At 38.3% G+C, this 24,894-nt stretch overlaps 1 protein-coding gene across 1 annotated transcript; it reads right to left on the bottom strand.

Moving 5' to 3' along the window:
* On the bottom strand, positions 1 to 24,856 carry inppl1a (inositol polyphosphate phosphatase-like 1a). The gene is made up of 27 exons (XM_067506498.1): positions 24,219 to 24,856; positions 18,461 to 18,524; positions 17,562 to 17,709; positions 15,157 to 15,238; positions 13,675 to 13,821; positions 13,198 to 13,288; positions 12,337 to 12,426; positions 11,868 to 11,966; positions 10,613 to 10,763; positions 9,596 to 9,702; positions 9,036 to 9,138; positions 8,719 to 8,915; positions 8,376 to 8,493; positions 7,880 to 7,976; positions 7,479 to 7,617; positions 7,210 to 7,309; positions 6,541 to 6,629; positions 6,365 to 6,446; positions 6,090 to 6,179; positions 5,752 to 5,865; positions 5,235 to 5,411; positions 4,967 to 5,122; positions 4,702 to 4,786; positions 4,092 to 4,178; positions 3,172 to 3,922; positions 2,668 to 2,801; positions 1 to 2,510 (listed from the first exon to the last, which is right to left on the bottom strand). The coding sequence occupies exons 1-27, from the start codon at positions 24,389 to 24,391 to the stop codon at positions 2,408 to 2,410; spliced, it is 3,774 nt and encodes a 1,257-aa protein (XP_067362599.1). The 5' UTR covers positions 24,392 to 24,856; the 3' UTR covers positions 1 to 2,407.
* Positions 24,857 to 24,894: the final 38 nt, after the last annotated feature.

Raw genomic sequence — 24,894 nt, 5'->3', positions numbered from 1 at the left:
GAAAGATATTAGATTTTAATAAAAAAAAAAAAACAGAACAAAACAAATTACATGTGTGAACAACTTATATTAACTTAACACAACCAAAAAAGAAGACTACATTAAGAAACAAGATAAAAATTGAGTGTGTCAGAGAAAACAACTATGGCAAGTCTCTTTTTTAACTCAAGTACACGCACACAAGCACACACACACACACACACACACACACTACTATGAACACTGAAAAGCCAAAAAGGCTTAAAACAACAATAAAGATTTAAATGTCCAAATGGGCAGAGCCACAATGTCTGCATTTTGGTTTATTGGCTGTTAAAAAAAATAAAGGGACAAAGATGAGTAGCTTAGTCTAAAGTTATATGTGAGCAACATAATTCAACAGTGTTTTTGAGCCACAAATAAAATTTGAAGAAGGGAACTGTTTTCAAATATGATAAATCTATTAAAATCAAAGTCATTAAATGTCATATTTATTTCCAATAATTTTGTAAGGTGTTTATATTTTAGTAGCAAAAGTAGGATGTTTGATTAATTGGATCCATACTGATACAAGGAAATGTGTCGTCACAAAACACATCAGCATCTTCTAAAACAAGAGTAAGTTGGATTTTTGATCTGGCTTTTAGTCTAACAGGCAGAAGATGAAGAACAACTATAGGCAGTCTGAACATTAATAGGGGTGTTAACTCTGAGATTTTTACAGAACAAAATAAAGTAACAACTGATTCAAACTGAAAAGTATAACTTGTTACTAAACATGACCTGGCTGGCAACAAGTTTCCACAGTGGGTAGCTACTGTTGAGGTTGATGAAGAAGCAGCACCACCTACTGGTTACATCAGTGCCCTCACGCCATCTGTGTCCTGCAGAAACCTGTTTTCCTGTGTTTAACGTAGTATCAGAAGCGACATCTTCTCCTGAATGTACAAAATATGTCACGATCCCAAAACTAGGTCATGGAAAAAATAAAAAATACAATTAACATTTTTTCCTACACTACATGACATGATGTAAAAACATCATTTTTTTTTTAACAAATGGATTCTCCAAAACAATGACAGCATAATGGTATAGCAAATCTCAAGTAACATAACCATTAGTGATGTGACTACATCAATCTTTTCCCTGAACACTGATGTAACATTAAGCCCATCAACTTTTACTCACCTAATGATAAAAAACATTTGTTTTTACCTGAACCTTTTGTATTGTCAGCATGAGAAATGTTCTAATTGAAATATTTAAAGTGATACTTCTCAATGGTGCAGCACTTATTCCCTCATATTTATCAACTACTCAACTAAATACTGTCCCAAGAACAACAACAACAAAAAAAAAATCAGCTCTTATTTGTCCACTTGTGTTTACAGACACAATTATAATTTTGTAACCAATTTACCACTGTCTGAAAGTGTCAGAAATGAAAGCTGAAATGTCATTAGTGCAGTGGTACAAATTACACAGGCAGATGGCTGACACAATCCCTCAAATACTGTACCAACGTGGAATATGAACTTTTAGCTCTAACAGGACTTGTTTGCTCCACATTCCCTTTATCATTAAAAATATAACATAAAACCATAAATACATGCACAGACACTGAGACAAAAAAGGCCAAAATTTCAATCACAGTGGGTCACATACGATCAAAAAAAGCACATAATAATAAAAAAGGGGGGGGAGGGCTCACTCCAGCCTGACATGCCTGAGGGCTAGTCCCTTTTATGTCACCACTTCCTCTCTGCCTTCATCACAGAGGACAGGAGTTGCTCTGCCTGCTCTATGGACTGAAATTAAGCTCTCACATCGAACAATTTCCATCTAGTTTCCCAATTGTGAACATTAGTGGGAAAAAAACCTGAGACTCAGTTTTAATAAAGCAGTCTAAACTGAAGGGGAACATTAAAGGCAGTGTTTTTACAGCTCTGCTTTCTCACAAAAGTTTAAAATTCTGGCAACATTCTGCTACACTGAGATTTCTCAGGACAAAGAAAGGAAAATGTGCTTTAATTATAGCTTGAAGCTGCAGGTCACAACCAATGATACATCTATATCAGCTGCTCTACACGTCAACATCTCCAATTCTGTCTGGCCAAAGACTTTAAATGATCTCATTCTGCATCTACATGCTAAGTTTAATGCCGGAGATTCTGTAGTGATGCTTGGATGGCTGACATGATTATTATTAAATAAGGCCACCTGTAAGACAATGACAACACACATACAGTACATGTGAAAATGGACGTTGGTTCAACAAGTGTTTTTCACAATACAAATGGAGTGCAATTTCTCTCAAAAGGCACAGTCTGGCATCAATTGGTACGTTCCAGCTCAGTTTAATTCAGTTCATCTGACCTGGCGTGGTACCAGGCCAGTTTGGACCAGGTATGGACCAGTGTGGTGCAGTTCATTTTTGTTGCTGCTGTTGCTGTCTCAGGCTCTCCAGCAGGATTCGCTTGTGGGTGGGGTCGATCACACCTGCCTCCTCCAGGTCTTCCTCAGTGATATCACTGAAAAACAAGATGTAAAAAACAAATGCTCAAAGTAGTTTCAATAAATATTAGTCAATCTGAAGAGATTCTGCTGTTAAAACCACTTGCATCTTGCAAAATCTTTGGTAGTACTTTCACACTATTTCACTAAGTCTGAGTGCATAAGTGTGTCTACCTGAGGAACTCCAGGTCATCCCAGCCGTTGTGTAGAAGACCCTGCTCATACCTCTCCAGTCCCAGTTTCTGCAGCCACTCCCCTACTGATGATTCCCCGACAGACAAGGATGAACTACTGCTTCCCCAAAGTGCCTGCACAGGAGAGAAATAATACAGAATCTAGAAACTGCCATTGGACCACAGCTTCTACAGAACGTATGGAAACACAGTCACTGGAGATTGAAGGATATGATATACTAGCTTAGGAAGGGCTCTATTTTTTACACATGTAACATTTAATTGAAAAGACACAAAATGCAACAATTTACGGATGGCTATAAAAAAAAGACTTTTGTTATTTTAAGCTGTTTTTGGGAACAGTTGTAGTCTAGAAAAAAGCTGACTGGGGCGACTTGAAAAAAACAACAACAAAGGTCCAAAAACTCAAGCTTTCCGAAGGTTTTTCCCCAAAAAAACTTCAATGAGCTACCATACTGAATATGAATTTAGATGAATTGCTTACCTCCTCTGGCATGTCTTCTGCAATGCTCTCTGTGATGGGATTTCTGGGAGGGAAGGTACGGCAGGGGTCCAAAGCTAAACTCATCGGTGGGCCTCTAAGAGGCGGTGGTGCGGAGGGAGCACGTGGAGGCTGCCCAGGAAACTCACTTTCACTCAGTGTCTTTGCCATCTGAAGCACAGAACATGATTGGTCATCCAACGCTGCTGGCCCCCCTCCTCCTCCTCCTCCTCCACCTCCACCTCCACCACCTCCCCCTCCTCCTCGCCTAAAACTCTCTCCCAGTGCCATCGGGGCAACAGAACTTACTACTGGGATCCTAACTTCTGCCAGGTCTGGGTAAAGTGTTCGAGGATCCAGCGCTCCTTTAGGGAGGGGAGGAGGAGGAAAGTCAGGAGGAGGTCGATTCAATGTGTTTCCAACTGTTCCTCCGACACCCTGTGCCCCAGCTAAACAAACTACTCCATCATCTTCTGAGGAGCCCTCCTCACTAATGGAACGGATTGGGGGTGCTGCAATAGGTCTGCGTAGATGAGCTGGTCCTGAGGATGCAGAGGGGGGTTTGGTTCGGGCTCCAGCTAAAGGAGGAGGGGCTTTTGCTGCCTGGGGGTTTGTGGAGGTAGAAGAAGGGAGAAGCTCAGGTGACAGAGCAGCTGCTGACTGGTTGGGAACGCCCTCTAAAATGTAATAGGCGGGATTGTTGTAGCTGTTCTTGCTGATGGATGGGTCAGTGTCTGATGCATCCTGCTTAGGTCTAAAAGAAAACCAATGCAAAACACAGTGGACGATTCATTTCCAACCTTTTATGTTTAAAAACTTTACACTTTAGACTGTTGATCTTTCCAAATCAAATGTGTGTCTATGTGAAATCTAAGGGTGTGTATGCTGGTCAGTTTGTGTGAGGCACATGAGTGTGTTTGCACCTTGCAGCAGTTTCCTCCTTGTTAATCCTTTCTCCCTCTTCCTTGACCTTGCCCAGCTCTCCTATTGGTTTACGAACCACCGATGGCCTGTACGGTGGACACAACAGAATGGGACTGAAGTTAGTGTGTGAGACAAAATACAGAATAGCAGTTAAATAGGGTGGCAATATTAGGGATTTCATTTAAAAGTTAAACATTATAAAAACATGTTCTCCAGGTGTGGGACGAGAATGTTTTTTCTATTCTAAACTTCCCAATTACAAAATAATACATACATTTTATTAAATATCAATTAGATTATTATGTATAATACAACATTATTACAATCAAAAGTGCACAGTTTATTAGAAACATAGGAAAAAAATGTTTAAAATGACTGTACAGTTTAACTTGAGTAAAATATAATCTCTAAATCGATTCACAGTACCTTTATTTTAATCCTACCTTGGCTTATGGGGATCTGCTATATAATACACACATACATGTATATTCAAGCTGGTTAAATACTGCATTTAATATATTGTCATATTTAAAAAATGTAATCGAACAGAAATGCATTGAACAATTACCCTGCATCAACTGCTACATAAAAATAACAGAGGATACTGACTTGACATATTCATGCCCCACTCTGGAGACCATTGTTGTTTTCGATTTAGGCCCTCCTGTCTCATCCTTATCCACACTTATCCACTCTGAAATGCAATGTTAAAAAGAGTTAGATGAGACACTTTGTACAGTATGTCATAAATTACACAGAGTCAGCAAATCCTTAAGATGACATCTTTTTTAAGTTGTATAATCTGGTCCATTTATGGTCATTTAATGTTTGACACAAAAATGCACAAAACATTCTCCAGTACTTATAGTAGTACCATAGAGTCTCTCCCTGGTGCCCATTCTTTCTGAAGGGACTCTGACCCTCATGGACCCCCTGATATTTCCTGTTTCCTCTCCACGGTGAGACAGGTAGGTGTGGAATTGCTGTGCTGTGCTGCCAATCATAGATTTTAGAGCCAACACACATTCTCCTAGCAGGGGTGGAAACAGAGTTGTTAGTCAGACTAAAAAAAAAAAAATGTCAATTTGTCACTTCCAAAGATCTGCAAAGAGCCACACCACAATCATGAACACTCTTTATACCATAGGACTCATATCCATCGAGTGATTTCACTGTTAACAGCAGATGTTGGTCCTGCAAATACTCGATCTCTGAGAGAAGAGGTTTGAGCGTTGTTAGCTGCTTGTTGGACCAGCCCACACGCAGGAAGTTGATGTTGTCACTGCTCTGACTGTCATTCTCATAGCTCTTCTTAAACTCTACAGGTAAAAGACAGAGAGAAATGCAGGGCAGAATGAACGGGAAGGAGGACAAAGGGTGTGAAGTCAAAAAAAAAAAAATGGTAGAAGAAGGAAGAAGAAGAGGGAGATTTTTCTATTGGGTTTCAAAGTACACAGTGGTCAGGAGCTGGGGATGCAGCACAAGTCAAAAATGGATTGTAGCTTAAAGGTATACTGACTTCCTGACATTGGGAGGGGAAGGGATCATACAAAAAGGAAACAGATTTAAATTTATTACATCCACCTTGTGCTACAGAAACCCTGCTGAAAAGCTCTATGTGCTGTGAATCACTGCAAAGGCCCAGCATTCTGATCTCACCTTCGAGACAAGTGGAGTAGAATTCAATGAAGAACTTGGTCCTGCTTGCTGTCTTCACTATAGCCTCAATACTCTCAAACTCAATGTAGGCCTGCTCTGAAGACTTTGGCAGACCTAGAGAGAAGCAGGTTGACAAGAGGGATGTGAAATGATCAAACATTGTGGTCCTTTGTCTTTGCTGTACTTACCGAGTGGCACTGAAACCATAAGCTCTTATGCTACATCATGGAACCAAAACAAAATCAAAGTATGAATGAACTAAACAAATGGAATTTTAAAAAAACAGAAACGTAAATAGCAGTTTTTTTTCTGGACAGTTTAAATGAATCCACTTGTACCTTTCTTGGAGACAAACTGAGAGGTGACCCCCACCTCAAAGGTAGCAAACACAGGGGAATGATCACTGGTCACTATATCATCTGTACAGCCTGCAAAACAAAGACGGATATACTTATGTTTCCTCATTGATCAATCATATTAGGTGTGCAATATGGTGGCCCAGAATACGGAGGTGAAATTTACCAAAATTCAGATGCACAAATTTACTATAAACGGATTCTGTTACACTAAACTAAAACAAAAGTGTCCAATTATATTGTGCTGTTTGTCTCACCATAGGAGTTGCAGATAATGTGTGTCTCTGGGTATGACTTCCACAGGATCCTGTCACACCAGGAGGGAACATTAGTCCTCATCTGGGATAGAGAGAAATTTAGAAGAATAAATAATGCGATTATCTGGATGACTCAAAAAAGAAAGCCTGGGAATTGTTTAAATCAATAAACCCACTCCTGTGGCCTTCTGCTTCTGCCATACATATGTGTCCCTTGAGCCCCGTTCATAACGGTAGGTGGGTGGGAATGAGATCTCTTCCTCCGCTGCAGAAAAGACACACAATTTTTTCATCACTAAATCTAATTAATACATGAATCTGAGATTTAAAATGCTACAAAAACAAAAGAAAGTCGCTCGCTCCCTTTAAAACTTGCATTGTGTTGCACAACAGGCTCACTGAGTTTGTGCTGGTGGACCATACATGACCACAGAACAATGATGGTATTTAAAGTAACTCTTATACGGAGAGAAAGCAAGAGAAAGCTCTCAGTTTTTCCACAGTGGCCAAAGGTGAGACACCAATATACTGTAATACCAGGTTCTCAAAATGCTGATTTTAAGTTTCAAATATTTATCTTTCTGGAGTAAAGGAAGAAAACAAAACCACACATACAGGGAGGACCAGTGTGGCCAGGTAGCCACATCCTGTGTACTTCTGAGTACAATAGCACAAAAAATAGAAATGTTAAGAGACAGGATGGTTATCTTAGTCTTGTTTTTTTTGACTCTTCTACAAAATAAAATTAAAAAAGGAGAAGAAGACAGTACATTTGGCTATGTATCCTGTGAAACTTTTTGGCTTGTTCTCTGGTCTCTATAGTAAGTGGGCTAAGGATTACTAACCAAAGCGTAGAAAGACTTTATTCTTCTCCCTCTCCAGATTGAGCTGGTCTACCTTCAGCAGGGGTTCGAACTCTTTCCTGTTAATGTAATTTAAAATCTCCTGCAGGCACAACACACACACACAGACACACACACACACACACAACACACACACACACACACACACAATTACACAATGAAGTGTCATCAATTGCTGTATCAACTGCTGCTGCAATTCTTAAGTTGATAATATTGTGCATGTCCGTGTGTCAGTGTGTGTTCTGTTTTACCTGTATATCCATGTCCAGCCTGTAATTAAGGTCTCCCAACCAGAATAGGTGTGTAAAGCGCAGTGAGATATCGAAGGAGCTCAGCTGTCTGTCTCCTAGTGACAGCAGCCGTAGGATATCAAGATAGTTTTGATTTCTCCTGTAGGAGTCAAAAATCAGATGTATTACATGAATAAGAGGTAAAAAGTAATGGACTTGTGTGTCTGACTTGTGTTATGTTTTCTGATGGACTTTAAGGGTCCAATCCAAAAGCATTAGCATTGCAGTCTGTTTCTACAAAGTTAAATGTTAGGAAGTATGAAACCATTAAACACAAAAAGGTAAGAACTGAGAAAATACACATATTGGTGCCCTCACAGGTAGAGCTATACACAAAATTTGTGTAGGATGATAGTGGGTACCTGGCAATCTTCTCATTTCCGGACGTCAAATGACAATTTACAAAACCGAAAGATGTCCCATTAAACATGAATGACACACCCACAGCTCCTTTGTTACCTAGAAAATCATCAAAACAAATATATAGTGCAATCAGTACAAAAAAAAACATTATAAAAACTGATAATAGTTGACTTATGACTATCATTATTTCAAGCAACACACAATTACATGGTTGTAATAATGAATCGCACTAAAATATCAAGAAGCATGAAACTTTTTACTTTAATGGAATTAAGATTAAGGTTACTTAAGTTTACAGACTTTACTGTCACAGCATTTTTACCACAGATTCATTCTTCATTCAAGTCACAATATTCATCAAGACATACAGAATAAAACTATTATAATCTATTTAATTGCCCCATTTCAGTGCCAAGTGTGTTTATATTTTCTTTGGGCTTTTGCCCAGGATGTTAAGTGTGTGAGGGAAGAATAAGGACTAAGCACTGTTGTTACCCAGTGTGTTGGCGATGCCCGTCTTGACACTGGACATTCCTACGTGGCTTATGCGGTTCTCATGTTCAGGTTTCACTAACACAGCAATCTTGATGTTCCACAGAGTCTGCACTGCAATCTGTCGAATAAGCAACAACAACATCAAACTATAAGGAACATTTAGCCATCATTTATACACTGTATAAAAATAGCCCCTTCTTTCTTCATTATCAGTTTTGCCCCCTCAATCATAGCACCGACACTTGTCTTCATAGTACATACACACACAAATAAGACTAGTCTAATCAAAAACGTTGATATTCAAATGCTAGACCTACATCTAAATGTCAAATTTTTTTCTCACCGGTTTATAGTCCAGTTCTGTCTGTTCTTTCAACACAGCTCGCAGTGACTCAACCCACTCCCGATCACACACTGAGTTTTCTTGGGTTCCAAACACGAAAAGGTCATAAGGGATGGTGACCGCCATCTCATCCAGAGTTTTCCCAAGGCCCCGACACAACACCCATGAGGCTACAGACTTAGGTGAAGGCACTGAGCCTACAAAGACGAAAATAATACATATAATAATGTCTAGTTATAGAAGTACATGCAATACTCTTCCTTTTTCTATGTACCATAGAAAATATTACATAAAATAAGTGAGTGAGTGTGCCTAACCCATATTCCAGGTGCCTATGAAAATGGAAATCATGTCTGGCTCATCCTGATTGGAATGTTTGTTCTTCATCAGCTGAAGAAGCTGGCAAAATGCTTCCCGCTTCTGAAACGCACACACATCATTTAGTGTAGGCTCCCAAAGGGGCCTGTTTATAGTGTAGCAGCACTGACAATTATTGTTTGTCTTTTCATTGCATTTGTTAACATTTGTTATTTATTACAGCGCTCTGAAACAGTGCTGTGGGAAGACAACTTTCTCTGTATTTGTCATTATGTCTTCTTTATTTAAAGAGAAATATCCAGTGAGAAGCAGCAATGCTGAGTTGTTCAAAGATGTCTAAGAATAACAATATGGAGGTGGGCCACAAAGGTTGGCCCTGTAAGTGTCCACCTGATTATGAAAAAATAATGAAGTAATTTCACATGTCCATATCAGTTTAAAGTGAATGTGTAATGAAATGCTTTTAGGTATGTGTATGTTTAAGTATGTAATAGTAAAATATTGTGATTTACATGTGGAGATTATATATGTATGAGGGTGTGTGTTTGTGAATGTAGACCTTGGCACTAGCAAAGACGAAGTCTTTCCTCTGGCTCTTGTCCTTCTCCTTCTCAAAAACAATACCCAACTTATTTTGCACTCGCTGTGACTTGATCAGCTGGCGGACTGAGAGAGACAGACACAGAAAAAGAGACAAACAAGAGATAGAGGGTTAGAGATTAAGGTCAGGAAAGAAAAGCAAGGTCAATGAATAGATAGACATGGTTAAAGAAGGTGAGGGTTAAGGAAGGAAAACAGAGAAAATAAAATTAGACAACATTTTTGCAAAAAAGTAAAGTTAAATTCTCTATATTATGAAGGCTTTCATACATGCTGTATTTTATATAATTATATTAAAATTATAAAATTTCAACCATTATAAAGTTACTAAGTAGTTACACTACTTCAACTAAAGAAATTAGTCGATTGGGGGCACTATGTCGCATTTATTTAATAAATGTAACTAATGTTGATTTTTATTCCCTTAACAAAATTCATCTCACAATGAGATGTGTCACACTCTGAGTGGCCTCCCACCTCTGCTAATTAATTTACTGTATTACACACAGATTATTTCTCTCAATGTTTAAAGGGCAACTTCACCAATTTTCAACGTGGGTCTAAATGTATATTAACGCTTTTGTTATTAACGCCCTCTGACTTCCCTGCATTAAAATATTTTTCTGCTTCTAGCTGAAAAACTCCTCCAGATGACATCACCCCGAGAGGTTTTTTAACATTAGGAGTTCAGATAACGTCATCTGTAGGAGTTCTGGAAAAGCAAGTTGACCCCAATTACAACCTAGTGTGAGCAACAAGATGACATAATCTGAACTAAGGGTTCCTTTAAGTTATGTCATCTGGAGGCGCTTTTCAGCTAGGAGTAGAGATATATTTTAAAACATAAAGTCAGAGGAAAGTTTGATGACATTTATTTATGTGTACTACTCAAAGTAGAACAAAAAGAAGCAAGTTGAATAGCAGTGAAGGTATCCTTTAAGTAATGTCGAGGTTATTGTGACCGTCTGTTTCTTACTTTTGTCATGTGTGAAGGTGGTCCAGTCCTCCTGGCTGTCCTTCACCTTCTTCATCACTACAAGTCGTCCTCCCTCAACATCCACAGAGAGAGTGTACTTCTGACTCTTTCCTATCTTTGTTAGCTCTGCCAGGTAGACATCCAGCTTTACCTTTAGCAAATGATAGGGGAAGGATTTGAAACACATCATGAAGACAGGGAGTGCTACAGAGCTATTTTAGGGTTTATCAAACCTTCACACCACCAGGGGTCTCCAATGTAAAAGTAGTAGATGTGTCAGCCCTTTCCTCCTCTTATCACATACACAACAGGCTTTCTGCTTCAACAGTGTGATATGTAAATTTGTAGACAGATGGCAGTTGATAATTTCTTCTGTTTATCACACAATTCAGAAATAGTTTGATAGCTCTGTTTTGATAAACTCGACTTTGCCCTCGTTTATTGCTGTGTTCTTAATTTTTCTAAAGAAATATCACCAAAAAGTTATAGAAATGCAGTCTCACTTTGAATCATACAGCACCATGTAAATATAAATCGGTAATATTTCTGTGTCAGTGGGCAAATCAGATGACACATCTTAAACCTATCAATGCATCATAGCAGCATTTCTGTTCCTGTGCAGCAGGAAGCTGCTGAGAGGATACAACCACAGAGAATGCAGACTTGGCTGACAGCTAATATGTTAAATTATCCAGTTCTTTTTCTTCCTCTGTCTCACGTCCTTCCCCTCATGCTCCTCCCTAATTTTTATCCCACTACTTTTTTCTTCTCCTTGTTCACTTTTATTCCGACTGAATCTCTTTGATCATATTATTCCGTTTTCTGACAAACAATAAAATATGAAAAAACCACTGATGATGCTCCAGGAAGTTTATTACAAGCATTGCTTCAGTCTCATATCAGCTCTACTGATCAATATCCTACAATGTGCTGAGTGAGGCTTTATGGCCTTTTTTTTACTATAAAGAAATCTTTCCTGTGTGAAACAACATTGTTTCTTTATATGAATATTTCAATTTGTAAATGCATCCTTAGACAGTTTCACAATACAAACCCCAACCTTGTCTTTAAACTGAAAACATTTGCGAAATGGAGATTTCTACCAATACCATACCTGATTAAATTAAGGCTAAGTAGGTTTTTAGCATTAATACTACTAGCCTAATAGTGACCTCCCTTTAGATGGACAACCAATAATAAAGTATGTTGTTTGTACTGCATCTGTGCACATGTAGATGTGAGCTTTCACCTATACCTCAAACGCCTGCACTGGAATAGCTTTGCTATGGCGCATGGAGAGCGGAGGAGGGGAGCATGGAGATGATAAGCTCATGTCCTGAAGAGCTTTGAGAGCCTAAAGGGAGAGAAATAAGAGAGAGAGAAGGGTGGGGTAGAGAATTATCACCCGTCTGACAGTTTTAACTTAAAACTGAGAAAATGATAACATTGTAAAAGTAACACTGTAAAAACGTAATTGCAAATTGAGAACAAAAGATAAGTGAATAAAGAAATAAATGAATTTTAAAAATGGCTTTACTGTGGCCCCCCCAAAATTGGATTGGGATTAAGTGCACAAAGCAAGAGAAAAACAAACACACACAAACACACACAAAAAGAGAGTAGAGTAGAGAATTTAAAGGGGGAGAACATAAGGGATCATGTGAGTTGGCTCATGTCTACACATGACAACATGACTGAATGCAGTGTTCCTTCCATCTGTGTACCTTCTTCTCTATGGAAGACAACAGGTCTTTGAGAACTGCCAGCTTGGTCACGAGGTTCTCCAACTCCTGGTCACCCCCCTGATTCACCGACTGATGGAGAGAAAAACAATCAGAAGTCATCTAAGTGCTGCAGTTTGAAAAGAACAGAATGCTTAAATTTTGTGAAAGCTTCATTATTCATGTTCTTAAGGATAGGCATCATCAATGATTACTAGAGGAAGATTAATATTTGTGATTTACTGAAGAGGAAACTAATTGTGTATTTTATTGCGCCCTTCGACTACAACCCTTGTGCAACATCTGTACTCTTTCCATGTGTAAATGAATTATTTTTAGAAAAATGTGCTTCAGGTCATACTGGTTGTCTAGAGAGCTGGATAAAATATGAGTGTATCATGTGTGACACAGGACTGAATATTGTACAAGTTTCTTAATTTAGCATGTGTTCTCTAAATTCACAAACTTTTTAAATTATTCCAGGTTTACATGACAATATCACAGACTTCTGATATGTTTTATGATTTTTGGACCCCAAATTTATACTACAAAGACAAAGACAAATTAACATGTGTGCGTGTGTCCTTATAAATTATTATTAATTATAAAGTATCCTGATAAATTATTTCAAGTATACTATTTAGGTTTCTTAAGTCAGATAAGCCAAGCACATGTGCAAGTTTGCTACTAACCTATGAATGTATGTGTTAGGCCCACTGTGTTGTGAGGCTAATAACATGTCCATCCAATAAAATTTGTAAAATAACAGTATGAAAAGGCAGTCGAGATTACAGAATGCCAAAGAGCATGCACATGTAAGCACACACACCACACACGTACACACAGAGGTGGAAAGAGCTGTACCTGTTGGATCATCTTAGAGACCATAAAGGCACTTTGCTGATCAAAGACTTTAGACAGGATTTCTAGACCAGACAAAACTTTATCCACCTCCCTGTTAGGGGAAATAAAAACAGATTGTCTTAAAGCTTTTACAAAAATATATTGGATCTATCTGAAGAAAAACAAAATCTTACTAAATTCATACTTTGTAAATACAGGTTAGGTCTGTAAATTGAACAACTGTTGATTGATAACAATTTGAATTATACAGCATATTTAGATTGTGTGTTAAGATTTGACTGTGCAACAAAAACCACTGCATAAAAAAAATAAAATAAATAAAAACAGAGATGAAGTAGTAGGTAGCTCTTCTCACTCACTAACATCCACAAAGTGCAAATTTTCTTATGTCAACTGCATGATGAGCAAAAGCATAGTAGTGTATGTGTATCTGTGGCAAAATGTGTATCTACAAAAGTACTGGTGTGTCTGCATTACCCATTAAGCCGTTTGCAGGAAGCCACTAAGGTCTTGTTGAGGTGAGGCAGGGCACAGGCACCTTGTTTGACTGCCTCAAGGTCCAGGGCATAGCTACCCTTCAGATACTCATGGGAGATGGTACTGAGGCCATTAGCTGCTGGAGCACTATAACAAATGCAAATAAAGTCCAGTGAAGATTTCTAATTAGCTGCAGTATTACTTGCATATTCATATTTTACTAAAACATTACTTACCTCAGACTTTACATTTGAAAGTCTTACATAAATTATTTCTAGCATTCACAATGTTTATATTGTTATATTATTTTCTTCAGTGCTGCATGCTCCTACTTTCTGTTGTTGCCATATTCTATTCAATTTATAAAATTACGAACATAAGTCACACAGTCGCTCCATTTGTAAAGCTTTAAATGTGTGAGCCTGTGATTGCTGCATCTGTGCAGTAAGGGTTTCAAGAAACACACACTTCCTCTGAAAAGGAATGCTGACTTATGTCTGCCCCCTCACACACTTAATGACGCACAAACATACAGACACAGTCACTGGCCAAGTGAGCCAGCACACTTTCCAGAATCCTTACATGCTTTTTGCAATTTGCAAAGAATGTATGTTACAGTTCACAGACCTGCTTGTTGTGTTGTGTTGATGAAAAGATGGAAATTAAACTTTCTAAACCTCACTGGTTTAGAAAGTTTAATTAATCATATATAGAAAGTGACATGAATTAATTTCCATGGCCAATTTTTGCTTCCTTTTGTGAGAACTTGACAAATGAGGACATTATTTAAAATGATTTCACCTGCAGTTGACAGTGTGAGAAAGGTTACTGCACTATAAAAACCACAGGGTAATATTGTGTTTAGCGTGTCTTGCAACTCTTTAACATTTTGCTAGAGAGATATCAGAATGGTTAATACAGTGATCTAATGATTTTGAAATACAGCTCACTGTAATCTAAGAATAGAAACTTTATCAATCTATATAGATCTGATCACATACATCTACGTGCACACACAAACTGCAGACCCCACTTCATCAAAGCCTTGCATCATCTGTGAGAAATGTGGTTTTCAACAGGATGTGGCTTTCCTTCTCTATGGGGCACACAAGGAGAACTGAGGGCATTAATGTATGTGTGTGTTTGTGTGTGTGTGTGTGTGTGTGTGTGTGTGTGTGTGTGTGTGTGTGTTTAAGAACATGAGTGTAAAAGAGTGATTAAGAATAAGAGACTGCTGTAAGTAGTCTTTACTGCAAGATGTGTATGTTTGTTTATGGCAACAGTAATAGCTTTACTTACCATTTTTATGACAATCACATTCACAGTGAAGCAGCATCCATCCTGTATGTCTGCATGTGTTGTGTGTTTTGCATTGTGTGGGAGTACTACATAATTAACCTTGTTAAATAGAGCCTACAGGTCATGTTTTTATTATTTGGTTCTTATCAGTTACATAATATTATTAACATACAGACTTTGTACCTGTCTGTTGGTGTGTCTGGTCCAGGGGAAGTTGAGGTGGAGGCAAAGCGAGGGGGGAGGGGTGGCTTCTCATCCTCCCCATCTAACAATGACAGAAAAGGACATGGCAGTTCCTGTATTTGATTGTTACTCACTCCATTACAATATCATTCAAGTTAGTAATAGTTATTGTCTGGGTCTGATTTACAAAAGAACAAGCCTTTTTTTCTCTGTATAATCTCTTATTTTCCTGCTCTGTTTGGACCATGAATAATGTCATAGATAGGAGAATAATTCTTTCACCAATAAACAGTTTTTAATTTCTGTTCAGTCAAGTGTGAGGATGAAAATCCCTGCATTAGGTAAAAAACTGTAGTTTTTCTAAAAAAGTTTATCTAATAAATAATATCAACACATTGTAAATAGGGATGACCCAATACCACTTTTTCCCAGGTTAAGTAATGGCAATTAGATTTAAGTATTTGCCAATATAGATTTTTTCACACGATAAAGATGTTGTGCTTCTAGGATGGATGTAAAATCCTCATCTATCCACTACACAGATAAGCTGATGAGGGAAACTGACACAACAGTCAGACACAAATAGTTGTGGGGATACACCTGAAGAATAAGACAATGAAAGACTGGATAGTTCACACTTAAACACTGTTACCATTGATGGAAACAGACTTCTAGTCTGACAGACTGAAAGGAGCACACACCTGATATATAGAGGTTCTGAGGTAAACAACCCTGCAAATCTTGCCAAAACGGAATTTCCAAAAAAAAAAAGAAAATATGGCTAAGACCAGTGTTTTATAAAAAAAATATAACAGATTTGGGGTGAGATCCTGGATAGTCAGACACCACAGACTTATAGTCTACAGACGAATATGGAGGTAAAATATCTTATCTATATCTATATCTAAATATCTAAAGCAAAATTTAGGTAAAGTTGTAGTTACTATAGATCTCCCTCAGTTTTCCCAGATGTAATCATAAATATTAAACATGTTTAAAATATGGGTTAGTAACTGAATATTAAGACTTAAGGCTTTACTTTTTTGTCGTCATTAACCTAAAACATGAGGTTAACGAGGTATTGGTGGGGGTATAAGATAGATTTTATTAGTATGAGTACACAAGGGCAATATTGGAACTGATAAAGGTATCAGGACACCCTTAATTCTAATCGTCAATTACACGACCGCTAAAATTACATGAGGTATGACTTACGGAATGGGGATGATGAGTAACCAGCCAGTTTCAAGTCCATTAACTAATTCTCTAATAGACTGAGCTCTGGCTCGGCCACTCCAAAACATAAACCTTATTGTTTTTAGACAATTTTTGCATAGCTTTGACTATATGCTTTGGTTCATTGTCTTGGTGGAAATCAAATCTTTTCCTATGGTACAGTTCACATCAACAGTGGGTCTGACATCCTTCGGAGGTGGTATAAGCTCTGTTTTATGGTTATTCCATTGTAACTACTCTATGTGTTTCCAGGTAACAAATCTAGATCGATTCATTGTTTATGCAGTATTAGTACTTGGCTATTACTTTGGTCATTAACAGAATATTATTTTATTACATTATTATTTCCACAACATTACTCACCATTACCCTGTTATTCTTAAGCTGTAATGTAAAGTGCTGCCAGTATGTTTATACCACAATCACTTGAAACAGATATACTTATCTCAATTTACCAATTCTGTTACATTTGAAACAAACTGGCTGCACCAGTCATGATTTAGGCAAGTCACTTTAAAAGGGGTTGAACTACTAATGCTTCTTTCTTTACATTTGTAATTAATTTAAATTTCTTTGTAGATATCTGTTTTTACTGTGATAAGAGAGGGTATTTTTTCTCTTAACCACTGTCAGTGAAACACAATCTTTTCCTTTCAGCTGTTCGCTTTCACAATGATTCAATTAAATAAAAACTTCCAAGTAGAGTAAATAATTGTAATGCAGACTGCATATTGTCACACTAATAAATGCACATCCGAATACGATTTAAGGATTGAAATTACTAAAAGTTACTAAGAGTTACTAAAAGTACTTGTGGTACTGCCAGTAAAAGTATGTTTCATGTGCAATCAGTTTTGGTGCAGTAAAGTCAATTTATACAGTGTTATGTGAGTGAAATGACCAAAGTATTTTAATAAATCTGCAGGTCTATAAAAGAAGATATTAAAAACACTGTGCAGCCAACAGTATGTCAGAAAACAGCACATTTCTTCAGCTGACAGTTCAGAGAAAAGAACAACTAAAAACATATTTCATTAGATTGCTAAAATATAAGTACTTGTACAGGACTTTTACTCAGTCGGGGAAAAAGTGACATTGGGACGTTGCTAGCAATTATTTGAAGTGAGATAAACCACAGGTGGGTATGCTTGTATGGGCTCTGGAGATACCTGAGTAGTCTCTGTCATCACTGAGAGCTGTTTCTTCTCTGTCCACAGGGTAAAGCAGGGTGGTGACCAGACCCTGGCTAGGCTGCAGGTACAATGACACCAACTCTGGTAATGTTTTAAAGCGCTTAGGCTGCACACCCTGGGACGTCTGCCAGTGACAGGAAGGAAGAGAAATGGGCAGGGATACCAAGAGACAGAGGAAGAGAAGGAAAGTTATTTTCTACATGGTATGAATATAACAATTAAATCTAAACTCCTTGGCTAGAAGTAGTTATGTAGATGAAATCTCTGGGGAGGCCCTATTGTTCTACATTTTATGTTGTATAAGCAAATATGTCCCACTAGTCTAAATATAATTGAAACCAGGAAGAACTGTTTTGGTAAACATTACTTCAAAACAAGTTTTATTCCATGATACAAAATCTCACCATCCTATCTTCAATATGACAGCTTTAACCCCAAAAATCATACAGCAGTGAGACAGATGTCTGTGATGTGGCCACATGGTCAGTCTGAAGTACCATGCTGTGTGTGTGTGTGCGTGTGCACATGTATTTATGTGTGTGTGGCTGGGGATGATGGGGATTCCACAGCTGCTGGCCAAAAGCACAAAGAGGCTGCTTGTTAAAGTGTGTGTGTGTGTGTGTGTGTGTGTGTGTGTGTGTGTGTGTGTGTGTGTGTGTGTGTGTGTGTGTGTGAGAGAGAAAGTTCAGTGCCAACAAAAGCATCTCTGCCTGCCAGCTGCTACTGAAGCAAATACAGGTTTCTCTGCACACACACACATACACACACAGTGAACCTCAGTGGACTGTTTGTGTGTGTGTGTGTGTGTGTGTGTGTGTGTGTGTGTGTGTGTGTGTATGACAGAGTTTGTGTGATTATGTGTATCTTCTTTGTACCTGTACAGCTAAAAATCCTTCTTCATCTGGGAGAATCCTGTATGTGTGTACATGCTTCTGAAACCTGCAGAAAAAAGGAGAAATACATAGTCACGAATCAAATTGAGCAAATGGAGTGAAAAACTATCTCAGGCTATGTGTGTGTGTGTGTGTGTGTGTGTATGTATCTATGTGTATTTTAACATTAGCGCATATTCTCTTGTACTTGAGCTTAATTGGCAGGGGTGTGAATATGTATTTGTACAAGAATCAGGGGGGCTAGATGCCGTGGAAAGCTTCAACCTATTGCCGTCTGTCACACTAAGTGGCCTTTATCCTTACAGTAGCATGATACAGTACAACATAAAAGAATTGAGCTCTTACATTGTAATGTTTGGAGGAAATGGTAGTTACAAAAAACACCATAACAAACAAAAACAGCATAAAGAAAATTGTCATTTGTTGAATCTTTTTTTAACAACTTGAAGTCAATGTTCACATCAAACTGCATAGTGTGAATGGCACTTCTGATTCAACCACAAGCATTCCCCCACCCCCAACCAATTGCTGATCAATGCTGACACTGTGACTGCACGACTACAGTCACAAGCTGGAGTTGAACAATTTTCATGTGTGCACTCAATGTCTGTTTAGTGGACTGGACACAAAATGTTCAATTTGCCAAGCAAACATTGTGGTTGATGTCTGTTGATGCATATGTGTCATGGATGTGCATCTGTTTAGTAGGAAGGGTGCTAACAGAGTATGCAAAACACTTTAGTAATGTTACTTCTGCTTATATACCATGCTTACAGTGTGTGTGTATATATACACTGTATAAATAGAGTACATGAATTGCATTATGATTGTCCTTATGTCAGAAAGTGAATCAACATTATATCAGCTTAATATGCCACGAATCATATGAGTATTTGATGGGGAGTTTTAACTAGAAATTAACTATAATTAGTTTTAAAATTGAGCTTTTGGACAATATTTTTCTTTACTTTACTTTAAAATATTGTTTCTATTCTAGTTGATGACACTATTTATACAAACTAGATAAATATTTGCTACTGGCTTTCATAAGTACAGTCATTGAGTCGTTTTTCAGAACTTTGACATTATGTGCATCTTCAGCCCTGTCACTTTACAAACACAATGCACGGTATGTCCAGTGGCAGATAATCCATATACTGACCTGACTGCAGTGTACAGTAGTATGATTGCGTGTGTCTGTGTGTTTGTCTTCCTGTTGGCAACTGATGAGATTCTCTCTGGAGTAAATACTATTGTTTCAGCCGGGAGGGGTTCAGAGAAGGAGAGATGGGTTTATTGTGGAATACACAGAGAATGTTTGCCGTCAACAATAGTCTAGGTTGAAGGTGGGGACTAACCGACTGACTCTCTCTGTCTTGTTTGTTCAGAGTGCAACCTCTTCTATCTCATCCAAGTACAACATACACACAGCTGCAGTCCTCCTTCAATGGTAGCATACTGTAACTAGGGGATACTTGCATGTGGTCATTTAAGTTAACAACTATAAACAGGTAAATTTCCTCCCTCATATTGCACTCTGTCCACCATCCTGGTCAACATATACACATATACTCTACCCTCCAGTAAGTGCTGCAGGTCAATTCAGTCCTGGCACTGACAACGCTTAGTTAAGTACACAAAAATACTTCACTATATATGTGATAATTAATTAAATTTCCCTATGCAATATAGGAACATATAATTCTAAATATTGCCTGCACCATGCTGGCATTGTAGAGTCAAAGCTACACTGAGAAAACTGAGAAAGGTAATTCCATGGCATAGCAAATAATTTAAGTACCAAAAAAGCAAAGAAGCTGTACAACAGCTAGATGCAAAAATGAATGAATGAAATAGAAACAACAAACAACATAAGCTAATTACAATAAAATTAAATAAAAAAAGACACATTCTATAAAAAGAATTCATAGGACTCACACACCTTCCTGGTGAGGAATGCCTTCACTGAAACATGTAGATATTAAACACAGAGAAACATAGAGGGCCATGTCTGAACCATGACATGTTAAGACATGCTGGACTTCGAAAAATAGAAAACAATTCGGTATCCCTGCAATCAACACAGAGATCCATATACTTAATTTATTAGCATGTGGTCTCATCTCATTATGACTCCCACAATGTAGCAGTACAGGTAAATTTATCTAAGAAATTCCATAATGTCTTTAAAGCTCCAGATAGCATGCTATCTTTAAAATATTTATTCAACCGTGGATGACAGTGCTTTGGCTTGTGTGTGTATTATTTGCTCTTTCTCCGCATCATCTGTACCGCACTAATAGCAAATACTCCAGCACACAAACACATTCAGCAGTGTTTCACTCCATTTATTCCTAAATGGTCAGCTGGACATCATGGTCACTTCCTAAAAATAAAGTGAAGGGTAATACCAAAATGATTTGCATACACATGTATGCAAATATGCACATATACACAAAACCCAAACTCCACAGACTAAAATACAGTAAGAGGAAGTGAAATGCAAAGGTTTAGAGAAAAGCTGTCCCAGGAGTCAGTCCCACTGCTAATGCAACTTCTGTAAAGTCACCAACACAAAAAGTCTTCATACAGCAGCAGGGTGGAAACGTTTCCTAAACACCCTAGTGACTCCAAAACCCTCAAAAGGGAAGTACAATTGTCTTTGTATGCAAGTCACGAGGGTAAGCTCAACAAAATGTCAAGTTTAGTAACTGTGATCAGGTTAAAAAAACATTCTGGCTGTGCATATTGTGGGTAGGAATCTAAAATAGTTGTGTAGTAAAAATGAGCTAGTTTCCATACACGTGTGGTAAGCCTACTCCATGCTACCTCGTAGTCCTCTAGATGAAGATAATTTGCAGGCATCCACACAAATTTAAATATAGCAAACCGGATGTTGTATTTTTTATAACACTAATTAATATTATTTAATAATAATATTTAATAAGATCATTTATTTAACATAAATATAATTATATATACACAACCCAAATACCAAAAAAAGTTAGGAAGATGTGTAAAACTTAAATAAAAACAGAATGCATTTCATGGAAAATATTGTTCATTTTGAATGTGATGGCAGCAACACATCTCAAAAAAGTTGGAAGAGGGTCAACAAAAGACCTGAAAAATAATTGCTGCAAATCAAATGGAGGAGCATTTGGGCCTGGTGGCTCAGTGGTAGAGCATTGGGTTGGAATAAGGCTGCAGATTCGAGTCCCACCCAACCAGGTGTGGCCCCACCCAGCTGGTCCCAAGCCCAGACCAAAATGGTAGGGTTGTTGCACGAAGGGTATCCTGTATAAAAAGTCATGGCAAATCAACGTGCAGAATATGGTCCGCTGTGGCGACCCCTGAAGAAACGACCGGAAAGCTGTTGATCTTTTTGAGAGAGAGAGAGAGAGAGAGAGAGAGAGAGAGAGAGAGAGAGAGAGAGAGAGAGAGAGAGAGAGAGAGAGAGAGAGAGAGAGAGAGAGAGAGAGAGAGAGAGAGAGAGATAGATAGATAGATAGATAGATAGATAGATAGATAGATAGATAGATAGATAGATAGATGAACATAACAACCTGGCCAATACAACTTCAACTCAAAAATTATCATACTTAAGATTCTTCTTTCTTTTCTGTGGGTACAGCCATTCTGACCTATTGAACAAAAGAAACTGCCTGTCCCTTAGAGGTTTTTATCAAAGAAAGTCATACAATTTTCCAAACATTCCCTTGGGTGTCAGTAGGCTTTGCTGTAAGTTCACGGTAAACGAAGGCCTTGCAAAACTGACCAAGCTAATGATACAATGTAGAGCAAAATGAAATGACCTCTTCTTTTAAAAAGGTAGTCAACATGTGTAAATATTATTTAGAAGATCATTAATCATCATCAATAGTTGTCTTATATGCAACTCTAAAAATCACTAAAGTGTAGTTGTTTAAGGGTGCAAACAGTATGTATGGGTAAATTATGTCCATTTTCTGTTGCTGTTATTTTAATAAAGTAAAGTAATTAGTCAGTTTTAAAGAGTCCGTTTTCAGTTAAAAAAGCTTTTACATATCAACCTGAAAACCCATGAATCATGAACCCAACCACAAATATTATTTATAATCCGTAACAGGAAATGAGGAGTGTACAATGCAAGATAAAAAAGTAATTTAACTAAGATTCTAGTAGCTTAAGGCCATATTATTATGTATTGGTAATCATGTTATGTGTTACCTTTTTGAATGTGGTGGCAACACCTTTAGTTAAAGAAATGTATTAATAGCATTAGCAAAACTAATTGTAAACAGATTTTGTCTAAAGACTGTTGAAAGGAAGTTATAGGTGTAATAAGAAAACTGAAATAAAGTCCATGATGCGAAAGGTGGAAGGGGAGAGGAAGGGAGAGGTGAAGGCAGGAAAAAAAATCCGGAAACGGGTGATGCATGGATGCAAGGAATGTTGTTGGTATTAGAGCGACTTACTGAATCACCATAGCAAAGAATGAAGAGTGGACATGGTGTTTTTAATATGGCAATGGATGGCAGATCTGTTGTTTGTTTTGAGTTGGCACACAAAAGTTTCAAACTGCATAAATTCAGTTTATACTGCTGGTGTACAGACTGTTAACCCACATGCATACCCAGAACTACACACTGTTGGTTAAAAGATATAGGTCAAGTCAATGTGAGGGTGCTGAATCACATGACATAGGTCTTTAACTCACTGTATCTGCACATCAGAAGCATAGGCATCTGTTTACTTTTGTGTGGGCACTGAGTCAGTGGGTCAAACTCAAGTGTACACAACAGTGGTGTCTTTGTACTAAAGCTTGGTTAGCTGTTAGTCAGAATCTGACTAGCAGTTACTTTATATACTCTGAGAGTCCGAGTATAATCACAACACAAAAGCTGTCCTCATATTTACTGCTATCCATGCTGTACTGTAGACAATGAACATGCTAATACATAACCACTTTATCACCAGACACAAGGATACAATTAAATACTGCACCCTAAGTACACAAGTAATTGCACCTGTCACTCTTGTTTTGTCTGTATATTGTCTTTATTACTATTAGTTATTATTAAAAACGTCCATAAAACCTACCAACACCAGAAGCAAGTCCCCCATATGTGTTAACATTCTTGGGCAATAAATCTGATTCTGGTGCTCATATATTCCGTTTCACTTACTATTCACGCACTAATCTTATTTGAACCTTGAAATGTAACACCAGCAGGGCTTCACTAGTTCATAGATGCTTATATTTTTTTCCTGCAACCATTTAGTATAATGCCAATGCGCCGCTGGCTGATTGTAGAAGCCCTGCATGCGACCACATCCAACACAAGGCAGGCAGGGACAGTCCTAAAGTTGTGTGCCATGCTGGAGTTTCACTGCTGGGCAGACTAACAGTCTCCCTCTCCTTCTCCCACTCACTGCCTTCCAAGAGAAAGTAAACAAATGCGTATGACTGAAACCTTGTTTAGCACTGGCTTACGCAGGCTTCAACTAGTACAAGTTAATCACATACTGTTCAGCAGCAAACGATGCCAGAGTGGTGCTGCAGGAAGGTTTAGGCCTGCGTACAAATGATAAAAGTTTGTATGGGTTGGAAGAACAGCTCATGCAGTGACTTTAATAAAAAAAACTATTCCCTGAAGCCATGTGTGCTAGCTGTTCACTCAAACTCTTCCCGAAAAACAAAACAACAGAACGCCGTAAATTACATCCAAGGTTTATTTGCTGCGATAAATATACTTACAGTACACACAACGCGTAAGCTCCGTTGACGCTCTCACTGTCCCGCACCAGGAAGCTACCGTCTCTCCCCGCCCGGGCCAGAAGCTCCTCGGCCGCTGCTCGACTCAGGTCCCGGTGATACCACATCGGCGGTAAGGGCCCCAACAGCGAAATCCCACCACCACCCCCGGCCATGGCCACAGCCCTTAAAACCGGGTTCAACTCAAGTGGCTTCCCGTCTTATCCGAAATCCCTCCCAGTTTTCCTTTAGTCCAGAAAAATAATCCGTCCAGAAACGATCCAAAGCAACGTTAAACGTTTCTCCTGCGGCGGTGATCACGCAGCGGAGCCTTGGGCTAAGGTACAAGTTGTTAATTTGTTAAGTACGCTGTTTGGGGCTGTCTCCTGAGTTCCTGAAAGACTCGCCACCCTTGGTCGCTTCCCAGTCCCACGGAAATCAGGGTATGTAAATCCACACTGGAGACCAGGGAGCTACGACGGGGACGACCCGCGTCAAGACAGTCAAACCGTCATGATACACAGCTCCCTGTACGGTTTTTCAAAATAATACGAAGGATGTGAAGATTGTACATTAAGATATTTTATTTTGGGGAGGAAGTCAGCCCAAGATTTTTTCCGATGGGTCTGTTTCCATTCGATGGACAATTCAACCTGAAACGGACGGATGGGGGGATTTT

Source organism: Channa argus, chromosome 6, assembly GCF_033026475.1.
Source record: "Channa argus isolate prfri chromosome 6, Channa argus male v1.0, whole genome shotgun sequence".
In the NCBI taxonomy this organism is placed as follows: domain Eukaryota; kingdom Metazoa; phylum Chordata; class Actinopteri; order Anabantiformes; family Channidae; genus Channa; species Channa argus.
The sequence above is the reverse complement of the archived record's forward strand: the minus strand, read 5'-3'. Positions and strand labels throughout refer to the sequence as shown.